This window comes from Protopterus annectens, chromosome 8.part0 (genome assembly GCF_019279795.1).
Source record: "Protopterus annectens isolate FY-2018-M chromosome 8.part0, PAN1.0, whole genome shotgun sequence".
In the NCBI taxonomy this organism is placed as follows: Eukaryota; Metazoa; Chordata; order Ceratodontiformes; family Protopteridae; genus Protopterus; species Protopterus annectens.
The window spans coordinates 1,027,034,924-1,027,054,279 of NC_056741.1; the positions used below are offsets into that span (position 1 = coordinate 1,027,034,924).

General features: G+C 40.9%; 1 protein-coding gene across 1 annotated transcript in view; it reads left to right on the forward strand.

Annotated features, from left to right (window-relative positions):
• The window catches only part of GRAMD1A (GRAM domain containing 1A), a 1,293,980-nt gene that overhangs the window by 775,112 nt on the left and 499,512 nt on the right, over positions 1–19,356 (forward strand). Inside the window, exon 5 of the mRNA XM_044079359.1 lies at positions 13,024–13,127. Within this exon, the coding sequence (XP_043935294.1) occupies positions 13,024–13,127 (104 nt within the window). The remainder of the gene's footprint in view (positions 1–13,023; positions 13,128–19,356) is intronic.

The window sequence follows — 19,356 nt, forward strand, 5'->3', positions numbered from 1 at the left end:
TTACATAGGAATGTCTACTAGGTGTTTAAATAAATGAATAAAGGAACATCTTTACTCCATTAATAGCAAAAAATCATAATAATGCATTGTTTAAGCATACCCTTAAATGTTTGGATCATAATTTTTTTTTTCATTTTAGAACAAGTGCCTAGGAATATTTGGGGAGGGTGTTACGGAGATCGAGTAAGAACAAAGGGAAACCATCTGGCAGCTAAAATTAGGGGCAGGCAAGTCACCAGGAATGAATGATACTACTAATGTTAAGTGTTTTTTAAAAAAATAGAAGGGTAAAAATTAATTAGTTGTTAGTATGTTTTTTTTTATTTTAGAATACTTTTTACTGGATGTTTAATATTTGTTGTTTTTTACTTTTATTCATATTTGATTCACTTATCAACTGATTAATTAGGGATAATTGAAAGTGCAATTGACTATATGTGCAAAAAGTTAATTTGATGAATGTGTTTTATTCTGAAGAAGTCTCTTTGGGGACAAAAGCGATAATAAAGCTGTTTGTTCGATAAAGTTATGGCTTTTTTGCTCCTGGTTGTCCAAGTTCTACCTGTTTAGTGGATTCTTTACTAATTAGTGCTACACTAGTCAGTATAGCAGGGCTGCAGAAAAACTCTTGAGACTGTTATCAGTTATAATACTGAGATTTTCTCACACTAGTAAGCACATTCATGTAAGTATATTATTAAAGTTGTGTACACAGTGTTACAATGATGATGAATAACATTTAACATTTGTAAAACTCCAGCGGACTATTTTTTATAGTTAGAGAGTCACAAATAATAATTAAACCAAAACATACACAGCCAGCAGCACAGGACCTATAAAAGCTATCACATTTTGTCTGTTTTCAGCAACTAAAAAATCTAAACGTGAAAAGAGTTTTAAATAGAACATAGAAATTTGTCAAGACAAAAGTTGGTTGATCATAGATCCACCCGAAGAGTTCTGCTTGGTGCGGTGGGTTGAGGTGTTGGGTATTAAACTGATGAGTGGTGAGGTTGATTCCAACTATCAGCGGTATGGAGAACCAATGCCATTTATTATATTGCAAGGTGATCTCTAGCAGGCTAGAATTGTCCCAGTGTTGGGGGTTTTTAGTGGGTGAGAGTCCCACAGTGTCAGGGCAGGGCTGGAATCTGGTTGTCATTAGCTTTCACCTTCTTGCAGTGCTAAAAAAAAAATGAAGTAAATTTTGCTCTAGATTAATTTTAATGATCTATCATGAATGCTACATGCAGTGAGTTATGCCAACATTATGTTGTTCATGAATGCTACATGCAGTGAGTTATGCCAACATTATGTTGTTCATGAATGCTACATGCAGTGAGTTATGCCAACATTATGTTGTATTTTTTTATCCAAATTGCCACTTCAAAGTCTCTATTATCTCTTAACATCAGATTACTATCCATACTATCTAGGGCCTTGGAAGTTTTCCATCACTGTTTAGAGGGTGATATTGCCCACATTGATAACCACCGGTTTAACCAAAAGTAATTAAAAAATAATGCACATTTAAGTTCCTAGTTACTAAAAAGTTATATATTACTATTACTTTGTTACTTTTTTGAAAAAGTAAGTAGTTATATTACTAGTTACTAGAAAGTGTAATACACTACATCTTCTTCTTCTTCTTCTTCTTTCGGCCCCTGCCGGTTAGGGGTCACCACAGCGGATCACCTGTCCGCTCATGATTGGCTGTGGAGTTTGACGGTGTCGTGTTGCCAGCCCAGCTCCCAACCTTCCACAGAAGGCACACACACACACGCACGCACTCACACCTAGACCCAGTTTAGAGTGTCCAATCCACTTGCAGCATGTCTTTGGGATGTGGGAGGAAACCGGAGCTCCCGGAGGAAACCCACACAACCACAGGGAGGACATGCAGACTCTGCACAGAAGGCACCCCAGCCGAGGATCAAACCGGAGCACCTCTTGCTGTGAGGCAGTAACACTAACCGCTGCACCACCGTGGCCGCCCAGAAAGTGTAATACATTACATATTGTAATATATTATTCTCATCACTGTATAAATGTAACATTTTAAAACATTCAAGCTCATTTAAACTATGAATGGAAAAAAATGTATTAATCTGAAGAAACATAGTAATAAAAAATCTACCTCATTTAAACAAAGCCATAATACAAAGTGTAAAGAGGAACATAACCTAAACATGGCATGGATAGATTTTGAGAAAGCATTTAACTGCATTCCGCATTCATGTGGTGCTTGTGTGTGATGTGGAGGAACAACCATGGCAGTGTTTATTGGCTACCCAGTGGTGTAAACGTTGGCTTTAGATGATTGTTACTAGTGATGAGAGGCGGGTCTATGTTCAGTCACTGAATGAGAAATCCATCCAACCTTTTTTCATTGAACTTTTAACATTGACCATTCACTTCAGCAAACGTCAAATATTTTACCCAGGGAACAGAGTTGGTTGGCCAGCATTAGGAAATTTGCCCTTTTCCCCGCATAGTGCCATCTCAGAGTTGGTATATATAAGTAGAGAGGGTGTGGGGGGTTTGGGGGGCATAGACCCCCGCCTGGATGAGTTTGATATACTGCGGTATGTGTTTTGGTAGGCATATTGGCCCCACTGTCTGTTTTCTCTGGGTTAAATATTCTGTGAACGTTTGCTGAAGTGAACATTCAATGTTTTAAGTTTTATGAGCAGAGATTCGATTGATTTCTCATTCGATGACTGAACATAGATCTGATGGGGGAACCCTGACGTCTTGTGCAAAAATGTGAGGTATGCTGTCAAAAAACTGTCTTTTGGCTTCTGCCATTAGGGGTGGCCACGGTGGATTACTTGTCCGCAGATTGATTGGCAGTGCAGTTTTTATGGTGTTGAGTTGCCAGCCTAGCGCCCAACCTTCACAGAAGGCACACACACGCACACACACACACACACACACACACACACCTACTACATGTCTTTAAAACTCATTCGACTGTAGGGAGGACATGTAGACTCTGCACAGAACTGCATTGATGGGGTCCCGTTGACAACCATGACAGTGACAGGATATGATCAGGTTACACAGGCAAGATTCCCACTGTGATGATAATCCATTCTTTTGGCCTTCTGTCAAATGATATGGATTCAGGAAGTACACTGGCCTACATATTGTACTCATAATGTTTCCTTTGACATTTATTTGTTTATTTGCAGTTTATTAACCAGGAAAGTCCACTGGGGCATACAGAGCCCATTTTCAGTGGACACCTGGGGAGAAAAACTCCTCGGCATAAAAAATAGAAATATATAGAATGGTAATTTACAGTTATCAAGCAAGTTATATTACAAAGTCACAAAAAATAAGCAATTAGCAATTCAGTGAACAAACAAATAGCAGTGCCAGATTACCAAAACGTATTTTTACAGAATTTTGACAAAAGGAGCATAGCTGGCTGGAATTTGTAAATAATTATATGTCATTTGTTAATATCAAAAGGATTTATACAAGAGGCTTGTGTGATAACTGTATCAGAACTGTGGGTCATACAAGATGCTGGTGTTACAAATGTGTGTTTGTAAGGGGTTGGGAGGGTGGCCTAATGATTAAGGTGTTTGCCTTACAAACACAAGGTGCAGGGTTTGAGTCTCACAAGGGATAATTAGCTAGGCTTAAAATGGCTCACAAGGGCAGTTAGCCTAGTACTAATCTATGAACCTAAGAACCTATGTTAGAACTGTATGTTATGTGTATATCAAACTGATTTGTACAGATGTTTGTGTTGAAAAGGTATGTGTAGTGCTTGTGTTTGAAATATATCCACAGTGTGCCTTACTGGAGAGAACAGAAATGTACATGCACTATTGTAACTGTTTAAATGTATATGTTGTAATAGAGGAAATTGGAGGGTTAAACCTCATTCCGGCAAACTTTAAAAAAAAATCTGAAATTAAATCACTTTATAGGATAGGCCATAAAGATGCTATCTCACAGGATTTAAGGTAGCCAGAGACACAGTCTGTATAGGAAGCTTTCTGTATTGTCTTTGGGGTGAGCTATTTGTCACTCAAGAAGAATGGAAGTGTTTAGTTGTTTTATGACCTCCAGAAGCTCAACAGATCTGAGCAAAAGCCCTTGTGCGTGTATTTTTATGGGTAGGGGCGAAATACTGCCAGCAATGGGGGGTTTTGCATGGGAACCAGAAGTCAGATGACCAGAAATTATTTTATTCTTCAAGCTATACCAGCAGTAATATTTTAGATATTATTTTGAGAAGCCTCTTAGTGACACATAGCATTCTGTATTCAGACTTGGGCCTTACAACAAGAAGAACCATTCACCACATCATCTGCCTTGCTCTGTTACATAAGTTATTAGGGAATAGTTATTCTCCTAGATTCAGTCAAGAATATAGTGAAGCCTAGTTTACATATTGTTTATCTTTATTTGTATGAGACTGTCCTTCAGTGCTGTTTTAAATATTTCCTGTGAGTCTGAACTTGATGTCACTTTGAATATCTACTTAGTATTATTTTCTTGTTCTTTTATTATTTATTATTAACTATATTTAAACCTTTCATTGTGGCTGTTCTTTGTAGAGATATTTAAGTTTTGAGAGTGCTTGCATATTTATTTGGTGACATTGGGTGGGCCACTCCTAACAGCCTTGCTCTTGGTCAAACTACCATTTGTATTAATATTAATTTCATTCAGTATATTGGGTACACGTGGAAGAGCCTTTAGGTAGCTGGCAGGAGTGTCTAGTGGCAGTCATAACTAACTTATAGTTTGTGCAAAAGGGGGCATATCTAGAAAACCTGTGCCAGCCTTTCCCAGGAGAGAGAGAGTGTGTGTGTGTGTGTGTGTGTGTGTGTGTGTGTGTGTGTGTGTGTGTGTGTGTGTGTAAATCAGATCTCAGAGCATGTGTGTCAGCTTCTTGGGCAGGGACACAAAGTACTGGTTGGACTTTGAGAGGGTGCTGGAGGACTTGGCTTGGACACTCAGCTGAGATCTCATTTCTGCAGCTGTGCCAGTGGGGAGTCTTATTGGGAATCTGGAGAAAGAGGGAGAAACCAGCCCCTGACTTTCTGTGGTCTGTGTGTGCTGTTAAGGGAAATTGCACTTGATGCAGAGAGCTGTATCTGGAAGTACTGTGTGTGTGCCTTTTATCCTCCCAGTGAACTTTCCCCTACAGGTGCCACTGGTGAGGATTGAAGCTCCTTGACTACTGGCCCAGAAGTGGGATATCCACGTCACATATTGGTTGGCAGTGGTGGGATGTCACAAGAATAATTATGGCATGGAGGAAATTAACATTTTAGTAAGAAAAAAGAAAAATATGATGTGTTAGTGGTAGGTATTCAAGGGGGGCTGGGTGCAAGTACAGTTCCAGGAGTAAGATAAGTATGTGTGTAGAGAAGTTTTAAACTGAGCAAGATTTTGGATTGTTCTTATAGCTAGTGGTAGAGTATTCCAATGTTTGGCTATAGAGATGAGAAGAGACATTGTCCGGAATGCTGGTAAAGCTTATGTACCTGTAGTAGGTGCTGATTCTCTGATCTGAGGGGCCTGTTAGGGAGGTAGAAGGTGAAGGTAGAACTGAGAGCGGGACAGTCAGAGGGTTTAAAGATAAGCAGTAATGAGTTACAAATAGTTGAGGTAGTTCCAGCCATTTTAAGGATTGAAGGACAGTACAGAGATGGGAGAAGTTTCTGGAACTTGTTGCAAATTTAGCAGTTTTATTATAACATGTTTCTAGTTTGTCTCTTAGAGTAAGTTTCTTACTAAAGTGTTAATTTCCTCCTTGCCATAATTATTCTTAGTGTGAGTCAGAGGGGTGCCATACAAAAGAGAGAGGAAAAGGTAAGTAGAGGCAAGAGTTTGTTTTGTGGGGGAAATAAAGAATTGGTTGTGCCTATAGAGCATACCAAGTTTCTGATGAGTTTTTTGGATGTTCTGTTGCAGGTGAATATCAAATTTTAGATGTCCATCTATAGATATTCCTAGAAGTTTTGGGTGGCTAACAATTTCTGTTTGTGCTTTACTTTGAGTATAGATATTGAACATGGCTTTTGTTTAGCAGGGTTGATTTTTTAGGGGTGAAAAGCATGATTTTGGATTTATTTGGGTTTAGGGCTAGGTATTTCTTGAATGTCCAGGATTCAGTGGGGGTGAAGGGTGTTTGGGTTTAGAGATGGAGTTCAGAAGCAGTGTCATCTGAGCAGATGATGGTTGAGTTGTCTGCATATTGAATGAGGGTTGCAGTGATAATAGATGTATGGAAGTTATTAATGAAAATATTGAAGAGGAGGGGACTGAGTATGGAGCCTTGAGGAACTCCAGTAGAGGTGTTAAGATAGGAAGAGATCCATTTGATGGCCTGGTGCCTGTCATTTAGATAGCTAGAGAAGCAGTTAAGAGTGGGGGGGAGCGACTGAAGTTTGTAAGTTGTGATAGTAGCAAAGGGTGGGAAACTGTATCTAAGCTCTTTGATATATCTGAGAATATGGCAGATACTGTTTTCCCAGAATCACAATCTCTGTTAACAGTATCCAAGAATGATATTAGGGCTGTTATAGTACTGTGTCCAGGTCTGAACCCACGTTTTGTAGAATATAGGAAGTTATTATTAAGGAGATAGGACATCAGCTGAATGTGGATGCACTTTTCCAGGGTCTTGGAGATGGAAGACAGGGTAGTGATAAGATGAAAGTTAGAGGATAGCTTTGTTTTTACTGCCTTTTGTAAAGAGGGAGAATGTAGGTTTCCTTCCATAGTCTGTGCACGTAGGATTCTTGAATGGATCTGTTAATTAGGGTAGTTATGGGGAAAGCAATGGCTTCAGCACCAATCTTTAGAAATGTGGGCAGTAGGTTATCAGGTGTGCTAGAATGGGTCTATATTACGCGATTGAAGACACTTTTTCGAACACGTAATAGTCAAACTTAAAACATCGAAAACACATGAGTGAATGGCCACGTCCGCCAATTTTTTCCTAGGGAAAAAATTCACGAGGCTGTAAACCAATGAAACACAATTCCCAATCCTAATCAAGTGGGGAGCTGCACCCTGCACACACCCCAACGTGGGGGGCAGCACCCCCACACACACACACACACACACACACAGCTAACTAAATATACCAACTCTGAGATCTCTCAACGTTGGGGAACAGGACAAACCTCGAGAATAGCCAACTGGATTTTTTCTCAAGGAAAAAATTTGCATACTTGGCCGTTCGCGGTTATGTGTTTTTTATTCGACTATTATGCATTCGAAGAACAGTGTCTTTGATCGCGTAATAGAGAACCGTTAGAGCAGGGTTTGAGCTTAAAGAGTAGTCTTTTAATAGTTGTTGTAGAAATGAGGTTAATGGTAAAATTAGGAGCTAGAGGGGTGTTGGGATGTGGAGTGGATGAGGTCCTACTTATACTGTCTCTGTTATGAGGAAAGCTGGCACCAATGTTGGCTATAGAGTTTGTGAAGAAGGAGTTAGAGAGAGGCTGTTTCATGAGAAGGTTTATCTGGATGTGGACCTGGATTATTTTTAGTGCCAGGTTTCAAGAGAATTGACATGTAATTCCAGAATTTCTTAGGGTTTTGTTTATGGTTAGGCTGCAGTTTTGTATAGTAAGCTTTTTGTCTTTATGTACTAGTTTTTTTTTTTTTTTTTACCTGTTTTTGTCTTTTGTCATTTTGATAATGTTTCCAAGCTTTATCTCTGCAGTGTATCAGGTCTTTAGTGGGCTTGGTCCGCCATGAAGCAGTGCTGATTTTGGTCTTTTTTTTTTTTTTTTTTCAGAATGGAGCAAGGTTATTTAGTGTGTCTAGGAATGTACTGTTGAAATAGTCTACAGCATTGCCTAGTGGAAGAATTTTTAGGTTGTGCCAGTTGATCTTTTTGAGGATATCAGTAAAAAGTAGAGGATTGAAGGCAGTTAGGCTTTGTATTGGTGTTGATTTTGGAAGGCTAAGGTGGAGCGGCAGATAAATGCGGGGAGGTGGTCACTCATGTATTTACAGGAGTGCCTGCTTCGGATATTCTGTTGGGGTGGGAGACAAGAATCCAATCTAAGATGGAGCCAGTGGTGTTGTCCTTGTTTAGTCTGGTTGAGTTCTTTAATATTTGAAGCAAGAGAGCTGGAGGTCAGGATTATCCAGTTTATGTTTACGTCACCTAGGATAATTGTTTCATTTTCATTGTTAGTAGAGATCCAGGTAAGAATCCCTTCTAGTAAGGGAATGTGGTTTTTAGGGAGTATGTAGAGAGTGATGTTACAAATATTTTTGTAGTTATTCTTTAGAAGACCAATAATAAATTCGGCATTGGCGAAATTGGAGTTTGGATTTGTGTAGAGTACTATGTTTAGGGTGTTAGAAAAATTAGTGCTGCTCCGCCCCCTTTTTTGTTGGGCCTATCAGATCTTATTGTTTGAATGCTAAGGGGAAGAAATTAAGTATCTTTGATGTAGTGTTTTAGCCAGGTCTCTGTGATCGCAATGATCTCTGGTTGATAATTGGTGATCCATGCATGAAAATTGGAGATTTTTGTTGCAAATACTTTCACATTTTAAAGTTACCATGTAAATGGATTTGTGGGAGTTAGTAGCAGGTGGTGGTGTAGAGATGTTAGTTGGAGTGGATCCAGAGTTGGTGTGTATATCTCCTGAGAGGGGCACAGTAGTGAAAGTAAATATATAAGCCAGGGGGTCTTGTTTAGTAGGAGCTTTGGTGTTGTGTTGATGAGAGGGTTTGGTGGTGTAAAGCTTTGGTGGTGTAACATAAAGGAGTTATGAGTATTTTGTTTGTTAGATGGGTGATTTTTAGTTTATATTGAAAGAGGGTGTTTATTAGCTAGAGGTTTGGAGATTTGTTGGTATAGCTTGTCAGTTTTGTGGAAACTGAAGTAGAGGTGATGGAGTAATGAGGAGAGAAGGGAGGGAGTTCAGGGCAGTGAGATGCAGTAGTGAACCGAGGAGTATGGAGAGAAGTGATAGGATTAGGATGTGTGTTCTGGATATTACATTGTTAGGTTTGTAGGACCAGAGGGTCTGAAAATTGTAAAAGGGAGAGGGATAGTGAAGAGCAGAGTTGTGTAGGCGTGAGAGCTTGAGGGTGTATTATTTAGGTGTGAGTGTGTGGAAAGGAGTGTATAGATTATTGGTGATTTTAGCAGTGGTTTTATAATGTAGTAGTGAGTCAAGAAGGCAAAGGGTGTATAAGTGATGAGTTCAGTGAGAGTGGAGAGAGGTGTGGGTGGAGGAGGTTTGTAGGAAAAAAGAAAGGTGTGGAATGGTTACAATGGATTGGGGGTGAAGAAGGTGTAGTTTAGGTGTGGGAGTCATGGGGGGGCAGGTGGAATTTGGGAGCAGGGTAGGGGAGTGGCATGAGCCCTAGCAGAGTGAGGACAAATGGAGCGGGATGACCCAGGTCATAGCGGATAAACCAAGAGGACAAAAAACAATCAGTAAGCCACTACTTTCAGTCTCACAGTATTTGCTAGTTCTTCATATTTTTGAGACTTTCTATGTTTTGTTTTTACTTTCTGTTGTTCTAATTGGGGAGATGCCGGCTATGTACTCATTCCCAGGTTTTGCTGACATTATAAAGTTGTACCCCACACAAGAGGCAAAAGGGAGAAAGTTAAATGATAATATGCAGGGGAGTGAGAGGAGAAGTACAAGTTTGACACAGTGATGCAGAGAAATCAAATTCAGGATGACCACACAAATGTTACTGTACCACGGTGGTTCTAGACATACATTGCTAACAGAGTCCTTTGCGTGTTTTTAAAAGCGATTGCTGTTTCAGGGCAGTGTTTGGAGAGGGAAAGGTTCCTGTAGGTGTTCTGGGTCACAAGAAATGGGCTTATTATCTAAAAATAAAACAAGAAGAGCAAAGAGACAAGTGGGATTAATTGGGAGCTATATTCGCTTTGCCTGGAAAAAAAAAAAACGAAAGCATGCATAAAGTAGAGAAGGAGCAGATGAAGTAGGAAAGTAATAGGTTTATAGGGAGACAAAATTCCAAAGAGGTTGAGAATGGGCAGGCTACAGTTCAGAGACAAAGCTGAAGGTGGGAAGCGTAAGGAAAACAGGGAGTATGGTATGAGGGGGGGTTGTAGGTTTAGGAAGAGAGTAGTATTTGTTTTGGGGGAAGAGCAGTGTAGAAAGGCTTGAGGTAGAAGATGAAGAGTTGTTAACTCCTAAATTAAGTTAGATATCAAGACTTTAAAAAAATGCAACAAGTTACACATTGACAATAATGCATGGCTCAAGAACCATAACATTAAAATAAAATACAGCAATTTAAACAATAAGAACAATGTGTAATTCTAAGAACCTCAAAGTTAACTGACTGCAACAAGATAATCCATGAGAACAGTAATATAACTTTACAGCAAAAAAATGTCCAGTTTCAGCTAATAAAAATGTGCTTTCTCTGTGAAGAATAGAAGCCTTCTCTGTGAAGAATAGAAGCCTAGAGAGAGCAGTGTTATTTCCTGAACTCAAAATAATCCAAAAAGAAATTACTTATTCCTTAGAGGGTAACAATAGCAGTAGGTCTTAATTAAAATGCTTTACTGTTGGCTGGTAATAAAATGCTAACCATGCTCAATGCAGTTGACCAAGCAAAAGATTCTATACATCACTTCATATAAACGAACAATCAGCCGATAGGGTTGCCACCTTTTCAAATGGCCAAAGTGGGACATTTTCGGTACAAACATCAGATTTTACAGGCCGGCACATACCCATGGTCAGTACAAAGGGTAGAACTTAAGTTTTTTGCCTAAATAAAAGCTTATTCTTGTAGCATTTTAGTTGCTTATTCTGTTTCTTATAACATTTAGGTATTTTAGATACAGAATAAATGTTTTATGCAACTATTACATAAAATATAGGAAATAATTATGTCCTACAATCTCAGGACATTTGCCATTTTTAATATTTTTTGTCTGGACACAACTGCCCAAAGAGGGACTGTCACTCGCAAAGTTTATTTGTTCTTTGATGACTTGGAAAGTGGGTTGGTCATTGAACCTTTTCAGTCATGACTTGCACTCATAGGAGCATTTAGAATACAGAGAAGGAGAGCATTAGTAATGCAAATAAATATAAAATTCTGCAAGGTAAACTACCAACAATAACATAAACAAATAATGTAAATTTAACTACAGTGTAAATTAATCACAGTATAACCAGCTTCCTTAAGATGTGTGCTCAGTTTGGTTGTGAAGTTATTCTGTGTTCATTCATTCGTACTTCTGCTGGGAGATGAGTCAATGCAGATGGTTTTAGTCTAGAAAGAGCAGTATTCATTTATAAAAGTTTAAAATGTGGCCTAACCAGTTTGATGACTTCCTTTTGACTGCATTTTAGTAACTATGTCTGTTCTTTGGTACTGAGTTTTGTTTTTAATGGTGCACAGTATCCCCGTTGGTATTTTGAATAATGCAGCACCTCAGAAGGACATATTACATCGTTTATTTTCTGCAACTTGAATCTTATGGTGAACTAAGGGATTAAAATTGGAAGGCCATGTTTAAGTTTTCAACTAAGAACATTCCTTGCTAAAGCCTTAAACTTATCAAGTGAGAGGATTTGGAAAGACTTGTTATCACTTTAGCTGTGATTAGACTTTACTAACAAGTCTGTTTTTATGTACGGTAAAGGTAGACCTGGGTAACTTAGTTCAGTAACGTTTGGAATTTCTGCTCAGGCCTTGCTGTGGAAGTTTTCTTGCAGCTATTTATTTTATACATTCTTAGCTAGCTATATCAGAATAAATCTGTGTTACATTGCATAATGTGTTTGGGACAGTGAAAGATGCTGAAATGCCTTTACTTTTCAGTTTGATCACAATATTTGACACAACATATATAATTTGTGTACATGTTTCATAGTGGGGGCTTACACATTCTCCATGACTGCAGTATAATCCTGTCATGCTGTGCTGAATAGGTTTCCATTTAATATTTGGTTCTGTCCTGTAAAAGTAGGAACTGTTGCATATTTTTCCCATGAATATTGCTACGGGATTACAGCCCATTCCCAGGGGTCTATATTAGAACATCAACAGCTAAAAACAGCGAACACCCTTATCTCGACACAGCTTAACCAAAAACACTAAATGTCGAATGGCCAGAACAGCGAGTTTTTCCCAGAGAAAAAAATCGCTGGGCCAAAAAAGAAAAGAAAAAAAGACAGACAAAATAAAGTGGGGGGCTTGGCTCCCCCACCCCCTAACTCCGAGATTGCACTACAGTGGAGGAAACAGCAAATTCCCAACAGTGGCTTAGCGATTTTTTTCCCAGGGGGAAAAATCGCTGTTCTGGCCGTTCGAGATTTAGTACTGTTGGTTAAGCTGTGTTGAGGTAAGGGTGTTCGCTGTTTTTAGCTGTCAATGTTCTAATATAGATTCCATTCTCAGTAGTACTGGTCGTAATGACTGCAGAGGTTTACACCATGCAAAATCATATGCATGATTTTTGATTATTTGATTGTTATTTCAGTATGTAAAGGTGTTTTCAAGAGGGAAACCATCACTACGTCATAGCTTGGACTTGAAGCTTGTGATTGGTTGCATGTTAGTGTTTTACATTATAACTACTTCTGCATGCAAGCCATACAGTCCTCTGCTATGAATAAGCTGGCATCAAAAAACAGTGGTCCAGTCATGCAAAACAGTACTTCTCAGGCTTTAATTATGGATGTCAATTATTGTGGTTAACAGTGAGTAAGTGCTACTTACATGTGCAAAGCAGGGGTATTAGATTATAACAAGTACAAAACCTGTAGGCACAGTATTTGCTTTACATTCTGCATGTGTTAATGACTAGAGAAAATGTGATAAAAGGCAGTGATGCAGAAATATTTTTCAAGTGTGAAGGGTTACTTTTGGATAGCAGCGTTCGTACTAACTTGTATGTTAAGTCAACTGATGAGTAGATTTAAACCATGTAGAAGTTAAAATAATCTTGTATGAATTAAGTTGCAGATGTTTTACTTAATTTGTGTCTGCTTCTTCAATCTCTCTTGTCAGATTACTCCTGTGCACTTCAAAAAGACATCTTGCTTCAGGGCCGCCTCTACCTTTCCGAGAACTGGCTCTGTTTCTACAGCAACATCTTCAGATGGGAAACTACAGTAAGTGATTGACAAATTTATTTTACGTGTGTTTTATTTTTTCATGTTTGCTGATTTCTTTTCTTTTCTTTTCTGAATTTATGTATATTTTTAAGTTGCGCGTGTTCCTGACACTACCTCTGTTCATCCATTTCTCAGTCTTCTCTTCCTTTTGCTCCTTCCATTGCGGTAGTGAAGTCTTGCCACATGCCACATTCCTAGTGACAAGTAGACTCTCGCTGTAGTGGAAAATATCTTAAGTGGCAGTACCTAAGTAAGGTTTTGCATGTGGAAAGCAGGAGTCAAGGAGGAGGAAATAATATTATGATGAGTAGTGATTGTCTTTCTTTTTTTTTTATTATGATTATTATTTACGTAGGGGAATAAGACATGGATGACTGATAATTTGTTACTTCTGGTGGTGGTGGTAGACCATGCAGTAATGTTTCATGTGTCACATTTGTGCTTTCATACACAGGATCTTAAAGAAGGCATTGACTTTGATGTTCTTCGTGTTTCACTGTTGCAGTCATTACATTTGGGTAATCTGCTGGCAGGTTGCCCTCAGTCGGCCTGAATTCCAAAGTCTTGGATCCTACATCGGTTGCTGTCTCCTCTTCCATGACGTCAGGTCGTCAGGGGTATAAGACATGCAGCCAACGCCATTTCTTCAGTCTTTTCTTGCCGTGCGGTGCCCGAAGCAGAAGCATTTCACAAGTGCTGGTCGTCCGACTACTGAAATATTTGAGTTTGAGTTTCAGAACCGAAGTGTTCACTAAAGCTAAATACCCCGTTGGGGAAATTTTTTTCTTGCTCCATACCGATGTCAGGAAAAGTTAATAATTGTATTACTTGTGGGAAGCAAATACCTCATAAGGATTTCCATTTATACTGTATTCCTTGCCTAGGCCCTGATCACAACGTGCCTGGCTGTCGGTTTTGTGCTAGATTTAACAAACGCACTATTAAGCGTCGGTATATTTTTGCCTCAAAGTATTTTGGAAACAGATTTAACTACCCCGAAATTTCGTCTGATAGCAATCCGACTACTGGAGTACATAAAAAAAATGCAAAGAAAAGGACAGAAAAATGCAGCGGAGATCCAAAACCGACGACGAAGCTTCTCCTAAGCCAGTCACCGGTTCACCGGTACTCAGCGAGGTGCTTTTGCAGCCCCTGATACCCGCTACTTTTGAGTCGCAGGCCTCTACCGACACCCATGTGGAGTCCGGCATGCCACAAGATATTCAAGGTATTGGACCGACGGATGTATCTCCATCGGATGGGTCCGGAGCTGCTAAGCAGGCACCGGCTCCTGAGGGCTGATACCCGCTACTTTCGAGTCGCAGGCCTCTACCGACACCCATGTGGAGTCCGGCATGCCGCAAGATATTCAAGGTATTGGACCAACGGATGTATCTCCCTCGGATGGGTCCGGAGCTGCTGAGCAGGCACCGGCTTCTAAGGGTATATTCAGACCTCAACATTTGTATATCAAACCGACGACAGCTGCAAAACCAAAGACAAAAGCATCTTCTAAAACTAAAAAAAAAACGATGCATGAGCCACATGCACAGGCCTCTATACCTAAAAAACAGATGATCAAAATGGCTGAAGACCTTATTACCTTGATCAGGGGTACCCATTCCCCTCCAGATAAGAGGCCTAGTCAAGACACTGATTGTGAGTCTTCAGATCAGGTTTCTATTTTTTCTGATCCCTCTTCTGATCAGGAATTATGTATACCTCGCTATGAGGATTCAGATGCAGAGGAGTCTATACCATCTGCATCATCTCCTGAAGATTATTCATTTGGAGAAACCTTGCATACTTTGAGGGAGCATTTTCACTGGGAGAGTCAAGATTTCTCAGAATCAAAAAAGAGGCTCAGGGATTTCCTTCTTCTCCCTCAGCACAGGCCTTTAGCCATACCCCCTGTTTTAGACATTGTGGATGATGTGTTTTCGGAGTCAAGCTTGACCACTGACTCCTTACCTCCGGCTGCCAGCAAGCCTGACAGATATCACAGGGTCCCTGACTCACATAAATTCCTATTTAGAAACCCTGCTGCTGATCCTGAAACTATTTCACAGGGTCCAAAGGGAGTTAAGGCCTCGACAGCAAAAAATCCTACCCCCGCTGACAGAGATACAAGAGCACAGGATAGATGGAGAAAAAAGGTTTATGCATCTGCTACCTTGGCAGTAAGGGCCTTAAACTGTCAATTTCATATGCTCAAGTATCAACAACATGTTATGGGATTGCTAAAACAGAAAATTATGTTGATTTCTGAATGTGCAGAAAATAAAGAAATGCCGGAATTATTGCATGCAGCTGAACATGTTGGAAAGCTTACTTTGCAATGTGGATGTTCTTCATCTCACATTGCTGCAGTCCTTACACTTGGGTAGTCCGCTGTCCTCGGTCGGCCCGAATATCAAAGTATAAGGCTGACGTCGGTCAAGGCGCATTTGACTGACATCAGGACGTCAGGGTACAAATGCGCATGACCGACGTCATATCCTCAGTCTTTTTTGCCGCATGGTCCGATGCAGAAGCAGCATTGCAAGTGCCGGTTGGCGTTCTGAAATTTTTCGATTTCGGAGTTTCAGACAGAGTCAAAGTTGGCTAAGTACCCCGTTGGGGAATATTTTAGTTTTTTCTTGCCTCAGTGGTTTACCGGATGTCAGAAAAAGTGAATAATTGTATTTCTTGTGGGAAACAGATACCGCATAGAGATTATCATACTTTGTGTATTCCTTGTTTAGGGCCTGAGCACGACGTTGTTGGGTGTCGCTCTTGTGCTAGATTCAATAAGCGCACTATAAAGAGAAGGTTGGATTGTGCCAGGTTAGTCTTCGGGAAGCGGTGCAATTATAAAATGCCGTCGGATGCTCCGACGCCCGCTTCTTCAAGAAGCGCAAGGACAAAGCAGTTAAGCCTAGGCTAGAAGAACCGTCCGCATCGGACGCCGGTTCTTAGAGGTGTCGGTGGAGCCGGTGGTTCCACCGGAGGTTTCTTTGGGATCCCAGGGAGAGACTTTGTTATTGCAGGATGTGGCCTCTCAGGAGGCAGGTCAGGCTGAAGGGGCTTCTCAGGTTACTATACTCCCCTCCCTTCCTAGGGTGGTTAGGCCCTCTCCTTCTGTTTCCAAGGCTTCTCCCAGAGGCAGGCCAGGTTTAGCTTCAGTTGGTGTCACCCCTAGTTCTTGCCCAAGAAGCATATGCTTAAAATGGCAGAAGATTTGATTACTTTGATTAGGGGTTCTTTGCCCCCTCCTGATAAGAGACCTAGGGTGGAGCCTGAGCTAGGGAGTTTTGAGCAGGCTTCGGATGTTTCAGAGTCTTCGGCTGAAGACTTGCAGGAGTATTCTCCTTATTCTGATTCTGATGTGGATGATTCTACTCCTTCTGCTTCTCCTCCTGAGGATTTTTCTTTTTCAGAAACTCTTCATTCCATGAGGGAGCATTTTAAGTGGGAAGGTCAGGACTTCTCTGATTCCAGGAAAAGGCTTAGGGAATTTTTGTTTTTACCCCAGCATAGGCCTTTGGCTATACCTCCTGTTTTGGATGTGGTGGAAGATGTTTTTACAGAGGCTTCTCTTAATCCTGATTCTTTGCCTCCTGCTCCTGTTAAACCGGATAGGTATTACATGGTGCCTGAAGCTCATAAGTATATTTTTAAGAGTCCTAGGGCAGACCCAGAAACTGTTAGTCAGGGGCCTAAAGGTGTTAAGGCTTCTGTTGTCAAGAATCCAGTTCCTACAGATAAAGAGGCCAGGGCTTTGGATAGATGGGGAAAGAAAGTTTATACTTCTTCCACTCTAGCTATGAGGGCTTTGAATTGCCAGTTTCACATGTTGAAATACCAAAACTATCTCCTTTCACAATTGAAGTCTAAGGTTGATGCTCTGGCGGAAGGTATTGATTGTAAAGAGTTACAAGATTTAGTACATGTTTCTGAACAGGTGGGTAAGCATTCTTTGCAATGTGCTTTTGATGCTGTACAGGCCTCGTCTAGGGTGGCTGCCACTGGGTCAGTTCTTCGCAGGCACGCCTGGCTGAGGGATCAGAATTTATCTGACCATGTTAAAACAAGGATTTTAGATGCTCCTTTACAATCTGATGTGTTGTTTGGTTCTCCTGTTGAGGCAGTTTTAAAGAAAATGGAAGACAAGGCTAAGTCTATGCAGACTGTTAAAGATTTTTTGCAGGTTCAGCCTCCAAAGTTTAGTAGAAATTGGCCTACTAAGGGGTGGACGTATCCTTCTTATGATTCCCAGTCTAGGGGTAGATCTAGACGTGGTAGGGGCAGAGCTCAGGGCTCTTTCAGGCCTAGAACAGGGAGTTCTCCTGCACAGTCTTCGGTGAGGGCAGGGGTCAGTCCTTTCGTAAACAGACCCAATGACCTACCTTTTCAGCTGCCAGAACCTTCTCGTCTGGCAGCACCTTTGGGAGGAAGGTTGGCACTTTTCAAAGAAAATTGGAGTTTAATTACCCAAGACAGATGGGTATTGGATATCATACACCACGGTTACAGGTTTTATTTCCATACCTTGCCTCCTTTCAAAGGCATGCCAGACGTTCCTCCTCAACAAAGAATAGAGGCTCACAAGCAAATTTCTCTGTTACTCCAAATAGGGGCCATACAGCCGGTCCCTATACCAGAAGTGGGCCTGGGATTTTATTCTCGCCTGTTCCTAGTACCAAAGAAAGGGAACACGTGGAGACCAATTTTGGACTTATCTATCCTCAACACTTATCTGGACATTCCCAAGTTCAAGATGTTGACGTTACAGCAGCTTTTACCTCTGCTGGGCAAAGATCATTGGATGGTAACTTTGGATCTCAAGGAGGCTTATCTTCATGTTCCTATCAGACTGAGTTGCAGGAAGTATCTGCGTTTTCGAGCTGGGACTTCTCATTATCAGTTCTCTGCATTGCCCTTTGGCTTATCTACTGCCCAGAGTGTTCACGAAAGTTCTGGCTCCAGTGATAGCTTTCCTCAGGTTAAAAGGAATACAGATCTATCCTTATTTGGACGATTGCCTGATTCTGGCTCAAGGAAGGGACAAGCTTCTTCATCATTTGGATTATGTGATAGCAGTGCTAAGATGCCTGGGGTATTCTGTGAACGAAATAAAGTCCAGTCTAGTACCCTCTCAGGACATGTGCTTTCTGGGTGTGAGACTGAATACAGCATCCCAGATGGCCTTTTGACCCCGGACAAACAAAAGAATCTTTCCCTTTACTTTCATCAGTTGTCTCATCAGTCCAGGCTGACTGCAAGGACAGTCCTTCAAGCCTTGGGGTTCATGGCATCTTGTATTCTGGTGCTTCCCAATGCCAAACTGCATATGAGGAAGCTACAATGGTATCTCAAAATGTATGGACACAGCACTGCCAGGATTTGGACACTGTCATTCAAATAATACCTTGCATTCAAAAGGAATTGTTGTGGTGGGCTCAGGAATGTCACCTAAACAAGGGACTCTCTGTGACCCGGCCAGAGGCGAGTCAGATTCTAACGACAGATGCCTCAGACAAAGCTTGGGGAGCTAATCTGAATGGAAAGTGGATACAAGACAAGTGGCCTGCCAGACTACAACATCTACATATCAACTTGAAAGAGATGTTAGCAGTCCAGTTTGCATTAATAGCTTTCAAGGATTTACTTCTTCCAGGGCAGGTGTTGATTCTAACAGACAACACAACTGTCATGTGGTACATCAACAAGCAAGGCGGAACACATTCTTATCCTCTATGCAGGCAAGCAATGATTTTGTGGGAGACTGCTCTCAGTTTACAGCTAAATCTTCAGGCAAGGTTTCTGCCGGGAGCACAGAACTCCTTAGCAGATGTGTTGAGCAGACAAATTATGGATCCCCACGAGTGGAAATTGGATCCTCATGTATTTCAGAAATTGACAGTGTCATGGGGAACTCCAGACATAGATCTGTTCGCTTCTCCACTAAACCACCAGCTGCCAAAGTTTTGCACAAAAAGGTTTCATCCCACAGCTTGGAAAGTGGATGCTCTTTCTTTCAATTGGAGCAATCTTCATGTGTATGCCTTTCCGCCTCTCCTCCCAAAGGTACTACTAAAGGCCAGACAAGACAAGCCAAGGATGATTTTGATAGCTCCAGATTGGCCTCGACAGCATTGGTACCCATTACTGAGAAGCCTGGTACGGAAGCCTCCATGGCCTTTGCCTTCGATTCCACACCTGTTGTCTCAGGAGGACAGTCATT